At 37.3% G+C, this 21769-nt stretch overlaps 2 protein-coding genes across 3 annotated transcripts; one reads left to right on the top strand and one right to left on the bottom strand.

Annotated features, from left to right (window-relative positions):
* Positions 1 to 437: 437 nt before the first annotated feature.
* Positions 438 to 1208, top strand: LOC107802394 (17.6 kDa class I heat shock protein). The gene has a single exon (XM_016625878.2). It carries the CDS (start codon positions 577 to 579, stop codon positions 1036 to 1038), a length of 462 nt encoding a protein of 153 aa, XP_016481364.2. The 5' UTR covers positions 438 to 576; the 3' UTR covers positions 1039 to 1208.
* Positions 1209 to 1559: 351 nt separating this feature from the next.
* Positions 1560 to 18184, bottom strand: LOC107802392 (phosphoserine phosphatase, chloroplastic). Of its 2 annotated transcripts, none has more exons than XM_016625876.2 (7): positions 17725 to 18184; positions 17011 to 17143; positions 16813 to 16917; positions 13525 to 13618; positions 12750 to 12899; positions 12617 to 12670; positions 1560 to 1971 (listed from the first exon to the last, which is right to left on the bottom strand). In XM_016625876.2, the coding sequence occupies exons 1-7, from the start codon at positions 17948 to 17950 to the stop codon at positions 1846 to 1848; spliced, it is 888 nt and encodes a 295-aa protein (XP_016481362.1). In that variant the 5' UTR covers positions 17951 to 18184; the 3' UTR covers positions 1560 to 1845. The 2 variants fall into 2 exon arrangements, with proteins under 2 accessions (XP_016481362.1, XP_016481363.1); XM_016625877.2 differs by lacking the exon at positions 1560 to 1971 and adding an exon at positions 5910 to 6221.
* Between the last annotated feature and the right edge of the window lie 3585 nt (positions 18185 to 21769).

Genomic DNA, 21769 nt, shown 5'->3' with positions numbered 1-21769 from the left:
TTATGTACTTAAAAAAGGAATTATGTTTAAAATTTCTTTTGAAGTACTTGACTATAATTTTTATAACATGTTACATATCTTGCTAAGAACTTGTTGACTTTGAATAGTAATTTGTTCATCAATTATTATGCCTAGAAGGTATAATTTATATCAATATACATTTTCATATCTATTTATTTTAAGGAGTCTGATGGGAATCTACCAAAGAAAAACACATTTATCAACAACTAGCCATTTTAATTATGCTACAAAAAATAGCCAAAAAATTACCAATGATATACTAATGAATTTGGGCCGCAAATGAAAGGTACGGTAACCAGAGAAGCCGACCCAATTTCGTAGCATATTTGCGTTTTTGTGTATGGGCTTAACGAGATTGGTCCAGAAAGTTCTCGACATCTGCTTATGTACGTTCCGGAATATACTTGGGGCAAGAAATATCGGTGCGGATAGAAGTATCGAGAAAGCACTAAACACTCTACGACAGTATAAATACCTACCCAGGTCCTCTTCCTTGAACCAACGAACTTGAAAGCTGAAAGCAAATTAAGAAAATTCTCAAAAAGCTCACTGAAAATGTCACTGATTCCAAGAATGTTCGGCGATCGACGAAGCAGTGTCTTTGATCCATTCTCAATTGACGTGTTTGATTCGTTCAGGGAATTGGGCTTTCCAGGTTCCAATTCAGGGGAGACTTCTGCTTTCGCGAACACTCGAGTCGATTGGAAGGAAACTCCGGAGGCTCATGTGTTCAAGGCCGATCTCCCTGGGCTTAAGAAGGAGGAAGTGAAAGTGGAGATCGAGGATGATAGGGTTCTTCAGATTAGCGGAGATAGGAACGTAGAGAAAGAAGACAAGAATGATACTTGGCACCGTGTGGAACGCAGCAGCGGCAAATTCATGAGGAGGTTCAGACTTCCGGAGAATGCGAAAATGGATCAAGTTAAGGCGGCGATGGAGAATGGAGTGCTCACTGTTACTGTTCCGAAAGAAGAGGTGAAGAAGCCTGATGTCAAGTCCATTGAGATCACCGGTTAGACGCCCATATAAGTTTATATGTAAATGGAGCAACTACTCTATGGATTGCGTATAGTAAGGTTTGTACTATTGAAGATATAATAGAGTTGTTCTTCTCATCCCGAGCCGTCTCCTTATTTGGCCTATTAACCGCTAATGTATTCCCGTGTAATAATATTCCTGTTTTTGAACTGAGGTTCTGTTCAAATCTTTTATCTTTTATCTTATTCTTTTTGCCTTTTTACTATGTTTAATGCTCTGTTTAATCAGTTTCTCTTGGGGCCTTTGAGTGGGAGACTCTTTGGTACTCTCTGTTCTCATGTTCTGCATTTCCAGTTCTAAGATTCAAATAAGAGACACTAGGTTGTTCAAAACTCATCCAATTTGCAGTATGTAGCACGACATGATTCTTTTGCTCTTGTTTCATATATTGTCATTGTCATGCAAGCCAAGACATAAAACCAGCCCAGAAAGGTAACTGTGAATCATTTTCAACCAAACATTTGCTATATATCAAGCTAAGATCGAAGAGACAATACAAGACAAGGAAGACGGTTGTTATATTAAATAAATAAAGGTAGCTTCTTCTCTAGTGAACGCCATTCATTCTGGCTGGTGAGAATGCAATAAGTTCTCTAGAAATGCAGTATAGAAGACACAATACAAGACGAGGGTTTAGCTCCCAATCATAATGAGGTCAGTTTCCAAGATTTCAAATTTTTTTCGCAATACCTCATAGCAAAATTTAAGAGCCAAATAAATGACATCAAGAACACAACTACAAAGCTGCATAAGCCCCTGTTGGAAGAGTGAAGATGCGATAGCACATTACTCCAATGAGTTAATCAAGTCCTTAAAATTAAACACCAGCCAATCAGCTTTGGCTGCAACTGGCTCTCGTAGTTGAACTCCCCCATAGCAAATAAACAAGTCCGCACCACCTGGCATACGAGCCTGCAACAAAAATTGCAGAGAAGTGCAAAAGCTGTCAAGAGATTTATGATTCAGAATCCGCAAACAATTCACAAAATAGTATAAACAAGAGCAAACAAGTTTGACAGTCTTGCTTTCAACATTTTCAAACGCAAAGTTTGCTCAAATAATTTGAGTTTTTGCAAACTCTGTTTGTTTGAGTTGTTTTGCAATAGATAAATAACAACAATTTTTCCTGAAGATCTACTCTCAGTTTTTTAGATCTTTTAAAAATTCAAAAACTGTTATAAAATTTTGAATTATGGTGGATGTCCATAACCACCAAAAGAGTAATGCTCACTACTCTTCTCCATTATCTCCATAATTTTCACTACTATAATACTTATGGAGTTATGATTGTAACTCCATAACCTCCCCATGATCTTCCTCCATGATCTCAAATGCTTAATGACATATTTTTTCACTTTTCATACCTATATAAAGGCCTTGTAATAGATGGAAAGATCACACAATTGAAGAAGAAAATCTCTTCCTTCTCTCTATCTCTCTATATCTCTTAGCTTGTTTTTCCTTGTTAATTTGAACTATATTTTATAACACGTTATCAGCACGATTGTTCTGAGCGACAATCCTTCTCAACTTTTAGGAAATGTGTCGCAACAAAGTTGATCTGTAGCTTCCGATGTGTAAGCCTGTTGGATTTCGTATGGACAGTGAGACAAATGTTCTATGGATTATCTTTTTTTTGGTAAGCAGTTCATCATTCCAAGGTATGCTCCTAAGTATATAATTTTTGTGCTTACTTAAATACCAATTGGAAGGGTTAATATATGACAATATAAATGTCTTGTGGTCATATACGTATCATACTTGAGCAACGTTTTTCATATAGTTACAACTCAAATATTTATTTCATTCATATTGGATGGTTCATAATCATACATAAAGTATATCTATCTAGATGGTTTATTTTTACTTACAGTACTAAATTATTTTATGAAATAATAAAACATCTGTGGTTTATCATCTATCTTGAAGGATTTATCATGTAATAGTTCTTTAAGTTGAATGTCTTGCATTAGAAAATATCCTTGAACTATAACTTAGTTACATGACATATATGGTTGCCAATATTTTCAAATGTTCTTCGGTAAGAGTTAGGTATGTAACCAATTTATTTTACTTTGATTTGGCAAATGGAATATAGTTATATCATTACAATGATTTTGTAATCAACCAAACGTATGAATTATCTCTTTACTGATTTTACTATAATTGGCTTTGGCTATAAGTATTTAAGTATTTTATATGTGATTATTTTAAGATTGATATACCCACGTTTGTTAAGAGGAAAAAGGCGTCTGATTCCACTAGTCTTATGTTAGTTTGCATTTGAATTTCACCGACTTTTACACTTGTTGACTTGAACAAGTGTGTTAGACTCATTCATTATTTGTCTCTTTTTTTTATGGGTAATGAAATGTTAATGCATGATATAGTAGTACTATATCTAAACTATATGTTTTGATAAATTTACATATAGTATATTAGTACAATAAGTGTACTGCACCAAATTTTGTATTGATGATAGCTCTTATCAAATTAACATGTTGAATCATTTCTATATGGAAAGCATATAGTAAGTAGATAGTAGATAGTAGACAGAGATTTGTCCATTATTTTTTTTGATTCCCTGATTGACTTAAAGGTTCTGCTATTTTTCTTTGTTTTTTTAGAGAGCATAATACTTAGTTTCCACAAAAGTACATGGTAACTAGTAGTACTATTATTCTATTTGATACATCATTTTTCCTTAATGTTCTGGTCATATCACTTTCATCTTGAAGTAGGTTTATTGCATGCAGCAAAGACCACATGTAAATTTTCAATATTATTTTGTATTTTCATATATTTGTTTGACACTAATTACTTAGCAGATTTGAGTAAACGAAAGTTTATTGTTGAGAATTATATCCAAATGACATTATGAAGAGTTTAACTCAAGAGGTAAGCATTTCCTCCGTATTTGAAATTACTTTTGTCCTTTGCTATTAATGATATCAACTTCAATGAGTTCAAGTCGCAATGCACCATGAGGGTAAGAAATCGGGTTCAAGTCCTGATGCTCCATGATGATAAGAATTGGGTTTGAGTCTCAATTCATTATGGCCTAACATGCATTTATATTGGTAAGGCATTGGGTTTGAGTCTTAATGTACCATAATGATGATATAATGATGACTAAAGAAAAATAATATATTTTTCATGAAAAGGCATGAAGCGTGTCCCACTTGATTTGCTCCATTCTTGAAGTGAATGTGGTAGCGGTGCATAATAAGTCTAAACGAAGACAAGTGATTGGCGAATGAATGTGAGCGTGCCAAAGACCAAAATAATAATAGTCATCATTATGGTAATTGAAATTGTAATAAGGAGAACAATAAGGATTTTCAAGATAATCCTTCAAAAGTGAAGGAAATGTGTATCAATATGGTCTGTAAATATGAGGCACATTAAGATGATTATGGTCCATTTTTTGAAAATGTGACTTGTGATAAGCATTGTAAATGCAGACCCATTCTTGAAAGTGAATGTGAAAATATATATGATATAAATTATGCACAAGAATGTATATATGCATGATTGAATCAATACTACAACTCACCTATACGGGAGGTTTGAGATAAGGAAAGATAATGAATATTACTGTGTAGTTACATAAATATGTTATTGGTCGCGTACATGTGGTATGCCGAAAATATTTTGCCATGTCTTATAAAAGGTTATTAAAGGTAAAATTAAAGCAAGAAATGATTTTGCTTATGATGATTTTGACCATGACAATCATTATGATATGATTTTATCTGTGAAGGAGACATTCAACATATGGATGGTGTGACAAAAGATCTTATAGTACAAAATCAATTAAGAGCTCCGGAAAAGCTAATTTGTTACAACCCAGATGGGTAAAATTGTTCATGACATTAATATTGTAGTAAGTCTCAAAAGAAACTTTTTGAGTTTCAAATGTACAAGCCAAAGTGGTTGGCATACACTTTGGCATATTGAGACTAAATGAAAGGAAGATTGAATATCTCCAAATTACTATAATCATACCGGGTAAATATAAAAGGTTACCCGACTTTTCTTCTATTTGTACTACACAAGTATAAGCATGATGATTGAATCACATGCCACAAGTAAACTAGAGGTTTACTTAAACAAATATTAGTTGACATGACCGGTTGGCCATCCCGGTTAAATTATGATGCGAAAATTAATTGAGAATTCACGTATATTAAAGAAATAGAAGATTCTTCAAGAATTCTCTTGTGCTGCTTATTCTCATGATATACCAGTTAAGGTTGGGATTGAATCCTTTGATTTCTGGAACGAATAAAAGGTGATAAATATATGGGCCCAATCACCTGCCATGTGGACCGTTTACTATTATATGATTTTAATAAATGCATCTATTGTATGGTCACATGTGCATTTGTTATCAACTTGCAGTTTGACTTTTGCAAGGTTGTTTGCTCAAATTATTAGAGCACAATTCCAGAATATAAATTATGGTGATTTATCTTGATAATGCTGGTTTAAATCCAAGTTGGTTTAGCAGAAATCGTATGCCTTCAATTATAGCTAAACCGTTGGTTATGAGAACAAAACTCCCAAAACGAAATTTGGTATGAGATGTATTATTTAATATACAGCCGCACTTGTACGCATCTAGCCAAGTTATGAAAAGTTCTCCCTATCACAATCGGTTCAGGGTCAGGAACCAAATAATTTTCATCTAAAAATATGGATGTGCTATATGATTTAATTATGCCACCACAATGCACAAAGATGGGTTCCCAAAGAAGGTTGGGAAATGTGTTGGTGATCCCAACATTAGGGGTAGAAAATGGGCAGCTAAGAAAGTGATACGTGGAATGAATTATTATGAATACATATAGATCCTCGTACAAGAAAATATGAACTTAAAGTTCAAGTGATAATTCATTTGCAAATTATTGCCAAACACATTTGCTGACCCAAAGCTAAATGTCATATTTCAGCTGCTAATGCTCCAAATAGAATAAAGTCCATGAGGGACAGAGTCTATGGCACGCAAGAAGCGTAACAGACCAATCGGTTCCAAAGATAAAACTACTTGAAGAAGGAGAGGAGCAAATGATAAAGATGGTCATACTAAGGAGGCAAGTGCTTTATAAGAGCACCATGACATAACATTTTATAAGACCTCATGGGAGAGGCTCAGGTACCTGAAAATAATGAGATCTCGATAAGTTATGTCTTTATTGAGTGGTGATGGAACCAATGCAAAATGATCGTCGACGATATTGTTAATATAATGTAGCGCTCAATTTTATTAATATTGACGAGGATCTTGAGCTCAAATCTGTCATGAAATTTGGACAGATAAATGATTGGCCAAATAAAAAATACGCAATGAAAATTGACTTCACCTGAAAAATGTGAAGTTGGACGGATAGTCCCAACACCTGAAAGTATAAAGCCAGTGGTGGTATAAATGTGTTCTTGTGCGAAAAAGGTCAAGTCGATAGACATAAAGACGACTTGTGACACAAGAAGACTTGTAAATATCCTGACATTGATTATATAGAGACATGTTCTCCTGTGGTGGATGTAGTCATTTCAGGTTTTAATCTGGCAATACATGAAAAACTTGATATGCGTATAATGGAAATCATTGAAGGATTTAAATTGCTCTGAAGCATATTAAGATTCCCAAGAAATTTATTAAATAAAGCTTCAGCAAATTCTTATGTGAATTAGAGCGATCACGGCATACATGATTTGTTTTTGTGTTTAGTGCAATTGATGCACTAATGTATCTTGCTAGAACTATGAGTATAACAATATACAAGCAAGATATAGTTTTATTCCTATATGAAGATATTGGAATACTATTAGGATTATATTGCAAAAGGAATCCTTGATATAGATTTGTTTATTCTAACAAATATTGCCAAAGTTTTGTTGGTTATGCAAATGCAGGCATTTTCTGAAGTTCGTTCTTCAAACAATCTATTTGTATGTGAGGGTACTGCCATATTATTATTTCACAAGGCAATCAATTGTTGATATTTATTCAACAATGTCAATATACTAGCAATTGATAAATCAAGTCACTCAACACACAACCGGTGTGTGACTTTAGACTCCAATAATAGTGAAGACGATGATGTTTGTTTATCTCAATTTAAAGAAGGATACATTAAAGGAGACAGAATAAATCATATATTTCATCAAAGTTCTTTATCGGACACAATCTTCACCGAACGGTGAAATAGATGTTCAATGAATTTGTTCGCTTGATAATTTCATGATTCTATTCAACGAAGCATGATCAACCTCAACATTTGAGAAGTTGGTATACTGGATCGGAACACATCATCTAGGTGAAATAAATTGATGTTTTCATCAGGGGGAGTCAAATACGCATTGTACTCTTTTTCCCTTAGCTACGGTTTTATCCCACTAGGTTTTCCTGGCAAGGTTTTTAATGAGGCAGCAAGCAATGCATATTACATGATATGTGTACTCTTTTTCCTACAAAGATTTTAACGAGGCACATTATCTATGGACATCCAAGGGGGAATGTTATAAAATCTTGAATTATGGTGGATGTCCATAACCACCAAAGGAGTAATGCTCACTAATTTTCTCCATTATCTCCATAACTTTCACTACTATAATACTTATGGAATTATGATTGTAACTCCATAACCTCCCCGTGATCTTCCTCCATGATCTCAAATGCTTAATGACATATTCAATGATGTGAGAAGGCACGGGAGAAAATATGTTATTGATATTAGATGATAAATACAATACAAGAGGTCCCTATTTATAACTATACACTATAAGGAGATATTACTCTTCTTCCAATGTGGGACAAGACTACACTATACATATCTATAAACTAACACTCCCCCTCAAGCCGGTGCATACACATCATATGTACCGAGCTTGTTACACATGTAACTAATACGAGAACCAGTAAGAGACTTAGTGAAAATATCTGCTAGTTGATCATTCGACTTTACAAACTTTGTAACAATATCTCCTGAAAGTATTTTTTCTCTGACAAAGTGACAGTCGATCTCAATGTGTTTAGTCCTCTCATGGAACACCGAATTTGACGCAATATGAAAAGCAGCTTGGTTATCACACACTAGTTCCATCTTGCTGATTTCTCCGAACTTTAACTCCTTGAGCAACTGCTTGACCCAAACTAACTCACACGTCGCCATAGCCATGGCCCGGTATTCGGCTTCGGCGCTAGAGCGAGCAACTACATTCTGTTTCTTGCTCTTCCATGACACCAAATTACCTCCTACTATAACACAATATCCAGACGTAAAACGTCTATCAAAAGGTGATCCTGCCCAATCAGCATCTGTGTACCCAACAATCTGCTCGTGGCCTCAATCCTCGAATAGTAATCCTTTGCCTGGAGCTGACTTTATATACCGAAGAATGCGAACAACTGCATCCCAGTGATTATCACAGGGAGAATCCATAAACTGACTTACAACACTCACCGGAAAAGAAATGTCAGATCTAGTCACTGTGAGGTAATTCAATTTGCCAACCAACCTCCTATATCTCGTAGGGTCTCTAAGTGGCTCCCCTTGTCCAGGCAGAAGCTTAGCATTCGGATCCATAGGAGAGTCAATAGGTCTGCAACCCATCATTCCAGTCTCCTCAAGAATGTCTAAGGCATACTTCCGCTGTGAAATAACAATACATGAGCTAGACTGAGCGACCTCAATACCTAGAAAATACTTCAATATGCCCAGATCCTAGTCTGAAAGTGCTGAAATAGATGTTGCTTCAGATTAGTAATACCATCCTGATCATTACCAGTAATAACAATATCATCAACATAAATCACTAGATAAATACACAGATTAGGAGCAGAATGCCGATAAAACAGCCTCACTACGAGTCATGCCGAACTCCTGAATAATTGTGCTGAACTTACCAAACCAAGCTTGAGGGGACTGTTTCAAACCATATAGTGACCTGCGCAATCTGCACACACAACCATTAAACTCCCCTGAGCAACAAAACCAGGTGGTTGCTCCATATAAACTTCTTCCTCAAGATCACCGTGGAGAAAAGCATTCTTAATATCTAACTGATAAAGAGGCCAATGACGTACAACAGCCATGGACAAAAAGAGACGAACAGATGCTACTTTAGCCACGGGAGAGAAAGTATCACTATAATCAAGCCCAAAAATCTGAGTATATCATTTTGCAACAAGACGAGCCTTAAGCCGATCAACCTGGCCATCCGGGCCGACTTTGACTGCATAAACCCAACGACAACCAACAGTAGACTTACCTGCAGGAAGAGGAACAAGCTCCCAAGTGTCACTCGCATGTAAAGCAGACATCTCGTCAATCATAGCATGTCGCCATCCTGGATGAGATAGTGCCTCACCTGTAGACTTAGGGATAGAAACAGTAGTGGACAAAGAAGATATAAAAGCATAATGTGGTGACGACAGACGATGATAACTTAAACCGACATAGTGGGGATTAGGATTAAGTGTGGATCGTACACCTTTGCGGAGTGCAATTGGTTGACTAAGAGGAGACAAGTCTGCAGTAGGTGCAGAATCTGATGCGGGGCGTGAATCACCTGGGCCTGATGCTGGATGTGGACGACGATGATAAGTCAAGAGTGGTGGAGCTGCAGAAGGTTGAACTGGATTATGTGGAGGAACTGGAGCTATAGGTGGTGGAGCTACAACCGGAGCTGTAGGTGGTGGAACTGGAGCTATAGGTGGTGGAGCTACAACTCGCCATCCGGGCCGACTTTGACTGCATAAACCCAATGCCAACCAACTGGAGCTGTAGGTGGTGGAGCTGGAGTGACTGAATCTCCAAAGATGAAACTGGTAGTACCTCAGAAATATCTAAGTGATGACCCGAACCTGTGAAGTATGATTGGGTTTCAAAGAAGGTAACATTAGCGGACATAAGGTACCGCTGGAGGTCAGGAGAGTAGCATCGATACCCCTTTTGTATTCTCGAGAAACCCAGAAATACGCACTTAAGAGCACGAGGAGCTAACTTATCTGTTCCTGGAGTAAGGTTATGGACAAAACAAGTGCTTCCAAAGATACGGGGTGGAAGAGAGAACAAAAGTAAATGGGGAATCATGACAGAGAATGGAACTTGGTTCTGGATAGCTGAAGATGGCATACGATTAATAAGATAGCAAGATGTAAGAACGGCATTCCCCAAAAACGCAACGGAGCATGAGATTGTATGAGTAGGATACGAGCAGTTTCAATAAGATGTCTATTCTTTCTTTCAGCTACCCCATTTTGTTGAGATGTGTACGGACAAGATGTTTGATGAATAATCCCATGAGATTTCATAAACTGCTGAAATGGGGAAGACAAATACTCTCGGGCATTATCACTACGAAATGTGCGAATAGAAACCCCAAATTGATTTTGAATTTCAGCGTGGAAGGTCTGAAAAATAGAAAACAGCTCAGATCGATTTTTTATCAAAAATATCCAAGTGCACCTGGAATAATCATCAATGAAACTGACAAAGTAGCGGAATCCTAAGGTGGAACTGACCCGACTAGGACCCCAAACATCTGAATGGACTATAGTAAAAGGTGACTCTGCTCGATTATCAAGACGCCGAGGGAAATGGGAGCGGGTATGCTTACCGAGCTGACATGACTCACACTCTAGAGCTGACAAGTGAGATAAACCACATACCATTTTCTGAAGTTTTGACAAACTGGGATGTCCCAACCGTTTATGTAATAAATCTGGTGAATCAGTAACAGGACAAGTTGTAGAAGGAAGACAAGATGTGAGTCCATGTGATTTAGCAAGGATAAGATAATAAAGTCCGTTTGATTCACGCCCGGTACCAATGATCCGCCCCGTACTGCGTTCCTGTATAAAAACATGGTCATCAAGAAATAAAACAGCGCATTTAAGTGATTTGGCTAAGCGACTAACAGCTATGAGATTAAAAGGACTATTGGGAACATAAAGGACTGAATCTAAAGGTAAGGAAGAAAGTGGGCTTGCTTGACCTATTGCAGTTGCCATGGTTTGAGACCCATTGGCCATTGTGACGTTTGGAAGAGATTGAGAATACGAAATAGTAGTGAAAAGAGATTTGTTACCAGAAATATGATCTGATGCACCTGAATCAATGACCCAAGACTCAGAGGATGAAGATTGGGAGAAACAAGTCACGCTATTACCTGTTTGAACAACAGAAGTTATCTCAGAAGATGTCTGCTTACATGCTTTATACTGAAGGAACTCAATATACTCTGCTAAAGAAACCATCCGACTATTCAAAGCATCGGTTCCCATGTCGCTACAATTTGTAGTAGTAGGGTTAACTTGAAATAGTGGAAATAAGTAACTCCTGTGAGAAAACTGAAGAAATAGTTTGAAAAATACTGTTTACAGCAGGAAAATAGAACACTGTTCTGTGCCGGGAACACTGTTCACGCGGGAACACTGTAGCTCACCGGAAACACTGTAGCTCGCCGGAAAATTTCAAAGTTGTCGGAAATTGTTGTAACCAGAATGGATAGACTCGGAATTCCTTTGCGAGCAAGCTGCCCCGAAGAAATATTTTAAAAAATGGCCAGAAAGGTCACTGTTCACGCCGGAAAAATATAAAAGTGGCCGGAATTTGATTTGAATTAGATGGGTAGGCTCGAAATTTTGAGGAGAGCACACTGTCCTGAAGAAGCTTCGCGAAAAAACGGCCGGAAAGTGGCTGAAACCCTCGCCGGAAAAGTTGTTGTAGGCGCGTGGAGGAGCGTGGCGGCTTTTCTGCCGGATAAAATTTCAGGGGTTGGCAGTCGGAGGGTGATCTACATCGTGGTGGTGTTGATTTTAGCACAACACCGACAGAAAGTGACTTTCACTTAGACAAGCCTTAGGTCACTGGAAAAATTACACGATGACTAAGTTCTTTCTTCCCGGTTAACGTTGGAATGACGCACAGCGATCTTTTCTCACTAATGCTCCGATACCATGTGAGAAGGCACGGGAGAAAATATGTTATTGATATTAGATGATAAATACAATACAAGAGGTCCATATTTATAGCTATACACTACAAGGAGATATTACTCCTCTTCCAATGTGGGACAAGACTACACTATACATATCTATAAACCAACAAATGACATATTTCTTCACTTTTCATGCTTATATAAAGGCCTTGTAATAGATGGAAAGATCACACAATTGAAGAAGAAAATCTCTTCCTTCTCTCTATCTCTCTATATCTCTTAGCTTGTTTTTCCTTGTTATATATTGTTACTTTAAGCTATATTTTATAATAAAAACTACTTTCTAGAGTTTCTGAGTTTTTGAAAGTTTTGAAAAACTGAGTTTGGAAATCTTTAAAAAAATTCGCTAACTCCTTTTTCTTTTTGGCAATAACAACTCAAACAACCAAAGTTTGCAAAAAAAAGTCAAATTCTGAGTTTGCAAAGTTTGTTTTTGTAAATTTTCAAACAAAAGCTACATATATCACCCCATCCATCACCCATTTTTTAACCATTTGGGTGATTGGAGTTGGCGGTCAAACAGGAGACAAGCGTATTGGTTACTTACCTCAAGATCAGTAGCACCATCACCAATCATCACTACTGATTTGTACCCATGAGCCTGAAAGATTACTTAGCTTTATGAGCAATCTTTAAAAATTAAAATAAGCAACTATATCACCAGTTGTTCCAGCACCAACCTTTTTTATTTGTTGAACAGCAGTAGGTTTCCCACCACTCCTTGAAGTTGGCTCATTTTTGTCAAACCCAGCACATTCTCCATCACTCCCAAAGAGCATTTGATTGGCAAAAATATTTTCAATCGGTACACCAAGAATTGATGCGACAGGCTTCAGGAAAGAGTTATGGTTAGAAAAAATATAGATAATACACCACATTGTGGGATCAGCACAACTTTTAAAAATAAAAAATAAAAAACACATTTGATATGGAGATAGAATGATGACTGATCAAACTAAAGTTATCAAAACACATTTTTCACCCAAATAACTGCACCAAATAATTGGGTAACTAGCAGAAAATTTTTTGAAAGTCTAATTGGACACTATGGTAAACAGAATCAAGTGACCACTCAAATCTTTCATCATATTAAAGGTAGCCAACCAGAAAAATCTTGTTTTCGGGTTTGCCCTGACCCTCTTGTTCCAACTACTGGAAAATTTTATTAGCATAACCTATTCATACATATGATAACATTTATACAAGAAGATGACCAGCCAATTTTAGCTGTTCCCAGTAAAGCACTTTGCAAATTAAAACTTGAAAATTAGTAACAGCAGCGAAGAATAGAAACATTATCCAGAATGATGCTTAAAACTCACTTGGAAAGTTTGGAACTTCCTAATATTATAAGAAGTGCAAAATCACAACAGCATATCTTTGATCGGTTTATATCAGGTGCAAGATGAACAAATAAAACTAACCATAAAATAAACATTTCAACAAGGGAAATACATTGATCATTTGACGAAACCCGCCTGAGACCAGATAAACGTCTTTCTTTTCATCCTTCAGTTTCTTGACCAATAGATCAATGCCAGGAGAAAGTCTGCACCAATCACAACCAAAAAAGATTCAGTACCCTAAGCTTTATAAAGTAATCAATCAACTAGCTTCAAAGGGACACCAGACACTAGTTGATTTATTTGGCATCAATGGATTAAGCAAGATTATTTTTGAAAAGATTTCAACAACCCAAGCTAATTAAAAAAACAACCAACTAGCTTCAAAGAGACACCATAACAAAGTTGAATTGTCTAGCAATTTTAGGGATTGAAGGATTAGCCAGATTATCTTATACTGTTTTGCTTAATACAAAAAGAAATTGTCTTTTCACTTGCAACATTTATAAATTGTGTGGGATTTCCTTTAAAATTGCTATCGATGAATTTATAGCTATGCCAAGCAGGGACATACGGTTTGCTGAGTGCACAGATACAAATGGTCCAATGGGAGCAAGAATTTTCAGGAACATTTGGAACAGTGCGCCCTGTCAGTCCTCCAGGGCCCGGCAACCTAAGGTAGCGATATTCCTTGTCAGGAAGTTTGACCCCCCTCTAATTTTTTTGTTTTCTTTATTTGATATGCGTTTTTCTTTGGGGACTTAGATATACTAAAAGTCAATTACACAAAGCTGTATATCTTTGTTATTCACAAACTAACAGATGACCGAAGGAATACAGGTATGAAATTTGGAGGAACCAATTAACTGTAACCAATCAGGGAAGCAGGTAAAAAGGGATTAAAACTATAAGATGTCGCGTTCGTCACTTGCCCACTGCTGGTTGACTCACATCAGGAGTAACACTGCAAATAGACCAACATCTATCCAGCATCGACTGAACAACACAAAAGCACACCATATAGTGGAAAACAACGACATTCACATTCATAAATCTGGACAATTTACTGAATCCAACACTGCCATTTTCTCATAAAATTGTTGGGTACTTTTTGCCTCGTCTCTTGGCATAATCATAAGGTGTGAGTAGATACATATCAGTTGGTATAAGGGTTACGAAAATTTGTAAAAGAACACCTCCCCACCAAGATCCTTTGTTGATGCTCATATTATTTAAAATATCCCCTTTTCACCACATGAAACTTAGAGAGAACATACTTTGAGTAACGTCTCCCCAATTTACTTCAGTTCACTGGCCTGATTTGATGTTTTTTATTAACTTAAAGAACATAACTTCAGTGAGCTGCAAGTTTAATACGCTAAGATAATATGCAGTCAAGAATATCATTTCGTGATTGAGGACTCCACAGAGTATAAGTAGCAGGGATTTCAAAGCAAGCATTCACGGCGAACCAAAATAAATGCATGAAGCTCTAACAGGCTTACTGTCAACTGTAACTATCATATATTGAGTAAGTTTGTACATTCTCTCTAATAAGCTTGTACGTATATATTTTCACATCTTGACTGAACTTATCGACAAGGAAGGATAATTAGACACAGACTATTCTAGTAGTTCATACCTAAACTAATTAAACAAGGAGGAAAACAGAAAACAGAAGAGGAAACCGAAGAATACACCTGAAGCAAGTAAACCACACAAAAGGAAATATGCATTTGAAATTGCAATAAGTATATTGAATCTAGCTACTCTTGTGTGAAGCAACTAGTCGCTCAACCCGGCCAAGACGAGCTTCTAAATCCATTAAACTAGGCAAGTTAATATCAATACAGCTAGTTCTTTCCCCACTTTTCTGCTTGTTGGTAATCAGATTCTGAGCTACACTATTAGTCTTGTTCCTGTCATGTGCATAGTCAGGGAATGTGTAACTTCTTTCTTCTGTAGTATTCTTCTCCATTGAATCAGGAGGCGCAATGTTGAAATCCATTGCTTGTGAAATCCCCGAAGAAATATTCTTCTTCTCATTTACTTCACTGACTTTGGGTGGAAAACCAGGGGGAACATCAGGGTAATTCTCCACTTTTACTTTCTTTTCCCCCATCGATATATTCTTCTTGTCATTTACCTCACCGCATTTGGGTGGAAAACCAGGAGGAACATCAGGGTAATTCTCCACTTTTACTTCTTTTAAGTTACAGTCAGTTGCTACGTAAGTTACAGTCAGTTGCTACTTTCACATGTTTTAACTTGGGAGCAAAAGCAGGAGGAGCATAAAGGCTAGAAAGCCATTTTGATCTTCTTTTACTCCTTAGTCCACGCAACATTCCTTTGAATGCAACAGCTAGAAATAATACTTCTTTTCTCCACCATTTCAAATACTGGGCACTGACATCTGATTCAGACAATCTAGATGGATAATATAGCCTTAAATCAGAATCAATGGGTCTGCTATAGTTGTACCAGGCAACTTGTGGACATGAACACGAGCGAGGAATCCAAGCCATCTCTTATAGTTTTAGGGCAAAACTTTTATATAACAAAGGCTGAGCCCAGACCCAGGCTTATGTTATGGTCTATCTCTATCACAGGCTTATAATAAAAACCGGTTATGTCACTTTTCAACAATTTTATAATTGATGAAAGCTTAAGTAGCTCTTCTAGCCAAGCCATCACTTTTCCCTTGTAATGCCATAGTGAAGAAAGAGCTGGCAGGGGCCACGGCCTCTAAAGATCCTGAAGGGTGGTTGAGTTTTTAATACTACTACCGCTGTTGTCTGAACTGTAAGACTTAACTCTTAGGATAATTAATAAAGAGGGCTAGAGCTCCCCGAGGTTAAGAAAGAACAACTAACCCCTGGTTTGTACTGGAGCTATTCCTTCTTCTTTTGTAATTCTGCATCTTCTTGATGCCTTAACTAATGCAATTTGTTTACTTCATCAAAAAAAAAAACAGCATTTTAAATTATGCCTAACTACTATTGATTGCTTCGGAGAACCTATCAACTGATAGTTTTTGTGTTAATTACAACATGTCTGTAACTAGTCAAGTTGCAGGAATAATGAATCCAGACAGCTATAACATCTGAAGTCTGAATTCAAAGGGAAAAAAAATTGACAACCATGACCATATAGCGTGCTCAGTCAAAAGTCTTTTCAAATAACTAAATTGGCAGTTATGATCAAGGCCCCTAATTAAGGGGAATAGCAAACACTCTATAGTCTATACCTATAAAGCAAATCTACTCCTTAAATGTAACTGTTCAATTTTCCATAAAAGGTGAAAATTCGAATGACTCAATATTTCGTTGTCTTGATGGTAAAAATAGTTCATAGAAATGGAAACCTTATGTACCATAGGTGATAAAAGGCACATTGTTACCGTGGAGGTCTCTTAAGAAAATCCTGGAGTTGGGACAATGAAGGGTTGATAAGCGACAGACGAGCTGCCAATGCATCTTCGAAAGGAACAGAGCCATTCATTGCCCTGTCAAAGTCAAGATAAATGCGATATGAAATCCTATAGCATTTAATATTAGATTATAACCATTATCTGCTACAAATTATAAAGGCAGCTAACCTAGCAGTCCATTCTGCTACAGCCTTTCCAGCCCCACAAAACTCTGCAAATTCATCTATGCCCTCGTCTATGCACACAGTGCTATCCACATCAAAGCATACAGCATTCGCATTTTGCCAAACATCAAGAACCTCTAACATAATTCAGAAAACCATCAGTTTGCTACATAGTTCATAATCAATTCCCTCCATAATAAAACCCAATCCATATCTCATTTTAATGATCATCAATCAATCAACTTCGTCTCAATTCCAAACTAGTTGAAGTCAGCTACATGAATTCTCTATATTTCTTTTTGGTAACCTGAATTCTCTATATTTCTATTCAGGCCAATTTCATTTTTGAGAAAATATTCAGGCCAATTTCATTTACAAACATGATTAACAAAATTATGGGAAATTGCTCCATAACAAAGACGACAGATTTCATAGTTTGAAGACACTATTCAGACTTTTCACTTACATACGCGCACACACACACACACACACACACACACACACACACACACACACACACACACACATATATGCACAGACACAGGCCAAATTCATTTTACATGCATGAATTGAGAAATTTCGAAACAACCAATCCATAACAAGATATGACAGATGCTATAGTTTTGAAAACAAGATTCAGACTTTTCACTTACAGACACACAAACATATACAATACATATTAGCCCCAGCAAGAATGATATCAGATCCTGATGTTTACCTTTAGATGGTAATGTGTTGTCAAAAGGCGTAACAGCAGAGGCTACAACGGGCTGAACTGAAGCAACAAATGAATTAAACAATCTGGAATTTCTCACCATTCCAATTGGATGAACAGAAACTCTTGTACTAGTAATTTTTGAAGAGAATGTAGGAACTAGTACCGAGCTTTGCTGTCTAGAGACAGCACGAACAGAGTTCGCTCGAAAACTCATCAGCCCCTCCATTAAAACCTTAATTTTCTTTAATTTCACAAACCTCGGAGATGGGCGTCGTTAAAAATCAAATCTTTTTATGTAATTTAAGGTTGTCTTGCTCGAATCCTTCTTTGGCGCTTGAGAAGATGGCAAGATGCGCACCTGACCGAGAACCGGTAGGTGCAGTTGGTGAGCACTCGAAGGAATACAGTGTAGTGCTCCTCACCTTTATGGTTGTGGACCTGAATCCTAAATCACTTGGACCAGCCTTTTTAAAAGCCTGCTTTATTTGCAGTTGATATATATGGGCTCGTAGTCATTGGACTTTCTAACGGAGGTCCATGTGATTTGTTATATTTTGAGGAATTTTCAGAAAGATATTTTTTCGTTCCTATACAATATTTGAAACTTATTTATCAAAATTGTCCTAGTTTTGTATATTACCCGCCCTAAATAAGTTTTTCTTACAATTTATATACAACTCATTAGTAGTGCCTTAATTTGAGGGATTCAGTTACACCTTTTTTTCCTTTTTTCTTTCCTCTCATCTTTCCCTATCCTATTTTCACATTACACGTAGCTGGGAATATGCCAATTACTAACGTTCCAAAATTCATAGAATTTCAGAAAATTAAAGCGTACAAACAAAAAAATGAGCAAACGTATTTAAGGCTCTCCATTACGTCACTTTAACCATTTTTAAATTCTTACCCAAACTGTCCTAACTTCAATATAAGAGGTTCTAGATAAGTTGCATTGTCAGACATTTTATGGAAATTGAATCCTTTTGTACTGTGTCATAGTGGGACAACAAAAACTTGTATACATATCGACTCAATAAATTTTGAAGGTATTTGACTCTCTACGATTGACGGCCATTAAAAAACTTTGAAGCTTTGAATTCGAATTTGGATTTTCAAAAATCATTATTTGTTTGGATTGGGTGTTATTGCAAAAAATTAGAAATATTGTTTGGAGTTTATATCTCAATTTTGAGGGTGTTTGGTGAAGATTAGACTTGATTTTGGCTGAATTTCATATTGAAACTCGAAGAAGAAGAAGAAACTTGGATCCCAATATACCTCCAGTAAGGCAAAAGAAGCGCCCTATTACTGAAGCAAGGAATAAATTCGTCAAAGAAAAGGTAACTTGTTTACTTAAGATTGGTTCAATCCGAGAGGTAAGATATCCGGACTGGCTAGCTAATGTAGTAGTAGTTCCTAAGAAAAATAATAAATTTCGCATGTTCGTAGATTATAAGGATCTTAATAAGGCGTGCTTGAAATACTCATTCTCATTTCCGAATATCAATCAAATGATTGATACCACGGTCGGGCACGAGTTAATGAGTTTCCTCGATACTTATTTAGGGTACAATCAAATCAAGATGAACCCAGAAGACCAGGAAAAGACTTTGTTTATAATGAATTTTAGTACATATTGTTACAATCTAATGCTCATCGGGTTAAAAAAATGCCGGAGCCATTTATCAACGACTCGTGAATAACATCTTCGAAAAACAAATAGGAAAGACTATGGAAGTATATATAGACGATATGCTCGTTAAGTATTTGAATGCAAATGACCACCTGAAGCATTTGCAAGAAACATTTGACATCATGAGGGAGCATAATATGAAGCTTAACCCTGAGAAGTGTGCGTTCGGGGTCAGTTCGATAAGTTCTTAGGATTCCTAGTCTCACAAAGGGGAATTGAGATAAATTCCGACAAAATCAAGGCCATAGAGGACATCCCAGATTAATTGCCTAACGTAAAGGAAGTCCAGAGGCTCACAAGAAGATTGACAGCTTTGAGTAGGTTCATTTCCCGATCATCGGAAAAATGTCATCGCTTCTTCGCACTACTCAAAAAGAAAAATAATTTCGAATGGACACCGGAGTGTCAGCAAGCCTTGAAGGAGTTAAAGATATTTTTGTCAAGCCCTCTGTTGCTCTCAAAACCAAAAGAAGGTGAAACATTGCTAGTCTACCTCGCGGTTTCAGAAGTTGCAGTAAGTGCAGTTTTAGTCCGAGAGGATAAAGGTACGCAATTTCCCACTTATTACGTTAGCAAAATTTTAACGGGAGCAGAAACTCGCTACCTACATCTAGAAAAGCTGACCTTCGCTCTCGTAGTCACCGATTGGGAGCTGAGGCCCTATTTACAATGCCACCTGATAGCTGTGGTGACTACTTTTTCTTTGAGGAATATCCTCCAAAAACCCGAGCTCTCGGGTAGATTGGCCAAATGGGCCGTTGAAATGAGCGAGTTCGATATAGAGTATAAATCGAGGACTGCAATTAAGTCACAAGTCTTGGCTAACTTTGTGGTTGATTTCAGCGCGGGACTATTGCCTCTGACAGCCAAGAAGGCAATAATAGTGCCAGAATCGACATCGGGAGTTTGGACCTTATTTATGGATATAGCTTCAAATGTAAAAGGGTCCGGGCTCGGAATAATCTTGATTGCGCCTTCGGGGGAAACCTTAAGGCAAGCTATCAGAACGATTCCTTTAACTAACAATGAAGCAGAGTACGAAGCTTTGATTGCAGGGCTTGAATTGGCCCGGGGGCTTGACTCCGAAGTCATTGAAATCAAATATGATTCGTAGTTGGTGGTAAATCGGGTTTACAAAATTTTTGACACCAAAGAGGAACGTATGCAACAATATGTGATAAAGGTTCGGGCTTTATTGGCACGATTCCGGGAGTGGTCAATTACTCATGTCCCGAGGAAAGATAACACGGAAGCAGATGCATTAGCAAATTTGGGCTCATCGACAAAAATCCATGGATCAGAATCAGGGACGGTAGTATAACTAAAGAACTCGGTCTTGGACACAGATAGTTACTATGAGGTGAGTTCGACTAGTTTGGTTTGGAACTGGAGAAATAAAATAATAGATTATCTCGAGCATGGAAAATTACCCGAAGACCCCAAAACATCAAGAGCATTACGCGCCAAAACTGCACGATATAGCTTTAAGAAAGGCCAATTGTACAGAAAATCCTTTCAAGGCCCGTTAGCCCGGTGCTTAGGAGCATCAGAAGCTAACTATGTCATGAGAGAATTTCATGAAGGGATATGCGGCAACCACTCGGGTGCAGACTCTTTGGTGCTAAAATTAGTTCGGGCAGGATATTACTGGCCCCGTATGGAACAAGATTCCAAAGATTTCGTACGAAAATGTGATAAGTGCCAACGCTACGCACACTAGTACATCATCCGGCAGAATCCCTACATTCGGTTCTGTCCCCGTGGCCGTTCATGAAATGGGGAATAGACATCGTCAGACCACTACCACCAACTACTGGAAAGGTAAGGTTTCTTTTAATTTTGACTGACTATTTTTCTAAATGGGTGAAAGCAGGTCCTTAACGCTAAGTAGTCGACTTCCTGTGGGAAAATATAATTTGCAGGTTTGGAATACCAAAAGAGATTGCATGCGATAATGTGTCGCAGTTTATTGACGCAAAAGTTACAAAGTTCCTTGAAGATTTGAAGATAAAGAGGATCACCTCTTCACCTTATCATCCGAGCGCAAATGGTCAAGCGGAGTCAACAAACAAAGTGATTATTCAAAATCTCAAGAAAAGGATGGAAGCAGCAAAAGGCAACTGGCCCGAAGAATTACCTGGGGTTTTATGGGCCTACCGAACAACGGCCAAGTCAAGCATAGGAGAAACCTTTTTTTCCTTTGTGTACATCGTAGAAGCTTGGATACCATTGAAGGTAGGGGAACCAACCTTAAGGTATTTCCAGGCGGACAAAGAATCAAACAACAAAGCAATGTTAATCAACTTGGAGCTGCTCGAGGAACACAAGGACTTGGCGCATGTAAGAATGGCG

This window comes from Nicotiana tabacum, chromosome 22 (genome assembly GCF_000715075.1).
Source record: "Nicotiana tabacum cultivar K326 chromosome 22, ASM71507v2, whole genome shotgun sequence".
NCBI classification, from domain to species: domain Eukaryota; kingdom Viridiplantae; phylum Streptophyta; class Magnoliopsida; order Solanales; family Solanaceae; genus Nicotiana; species Nicotiana tabacum.
This window is presented reverse-complemented; position numbering and strand designations above follow the sequence as displayed.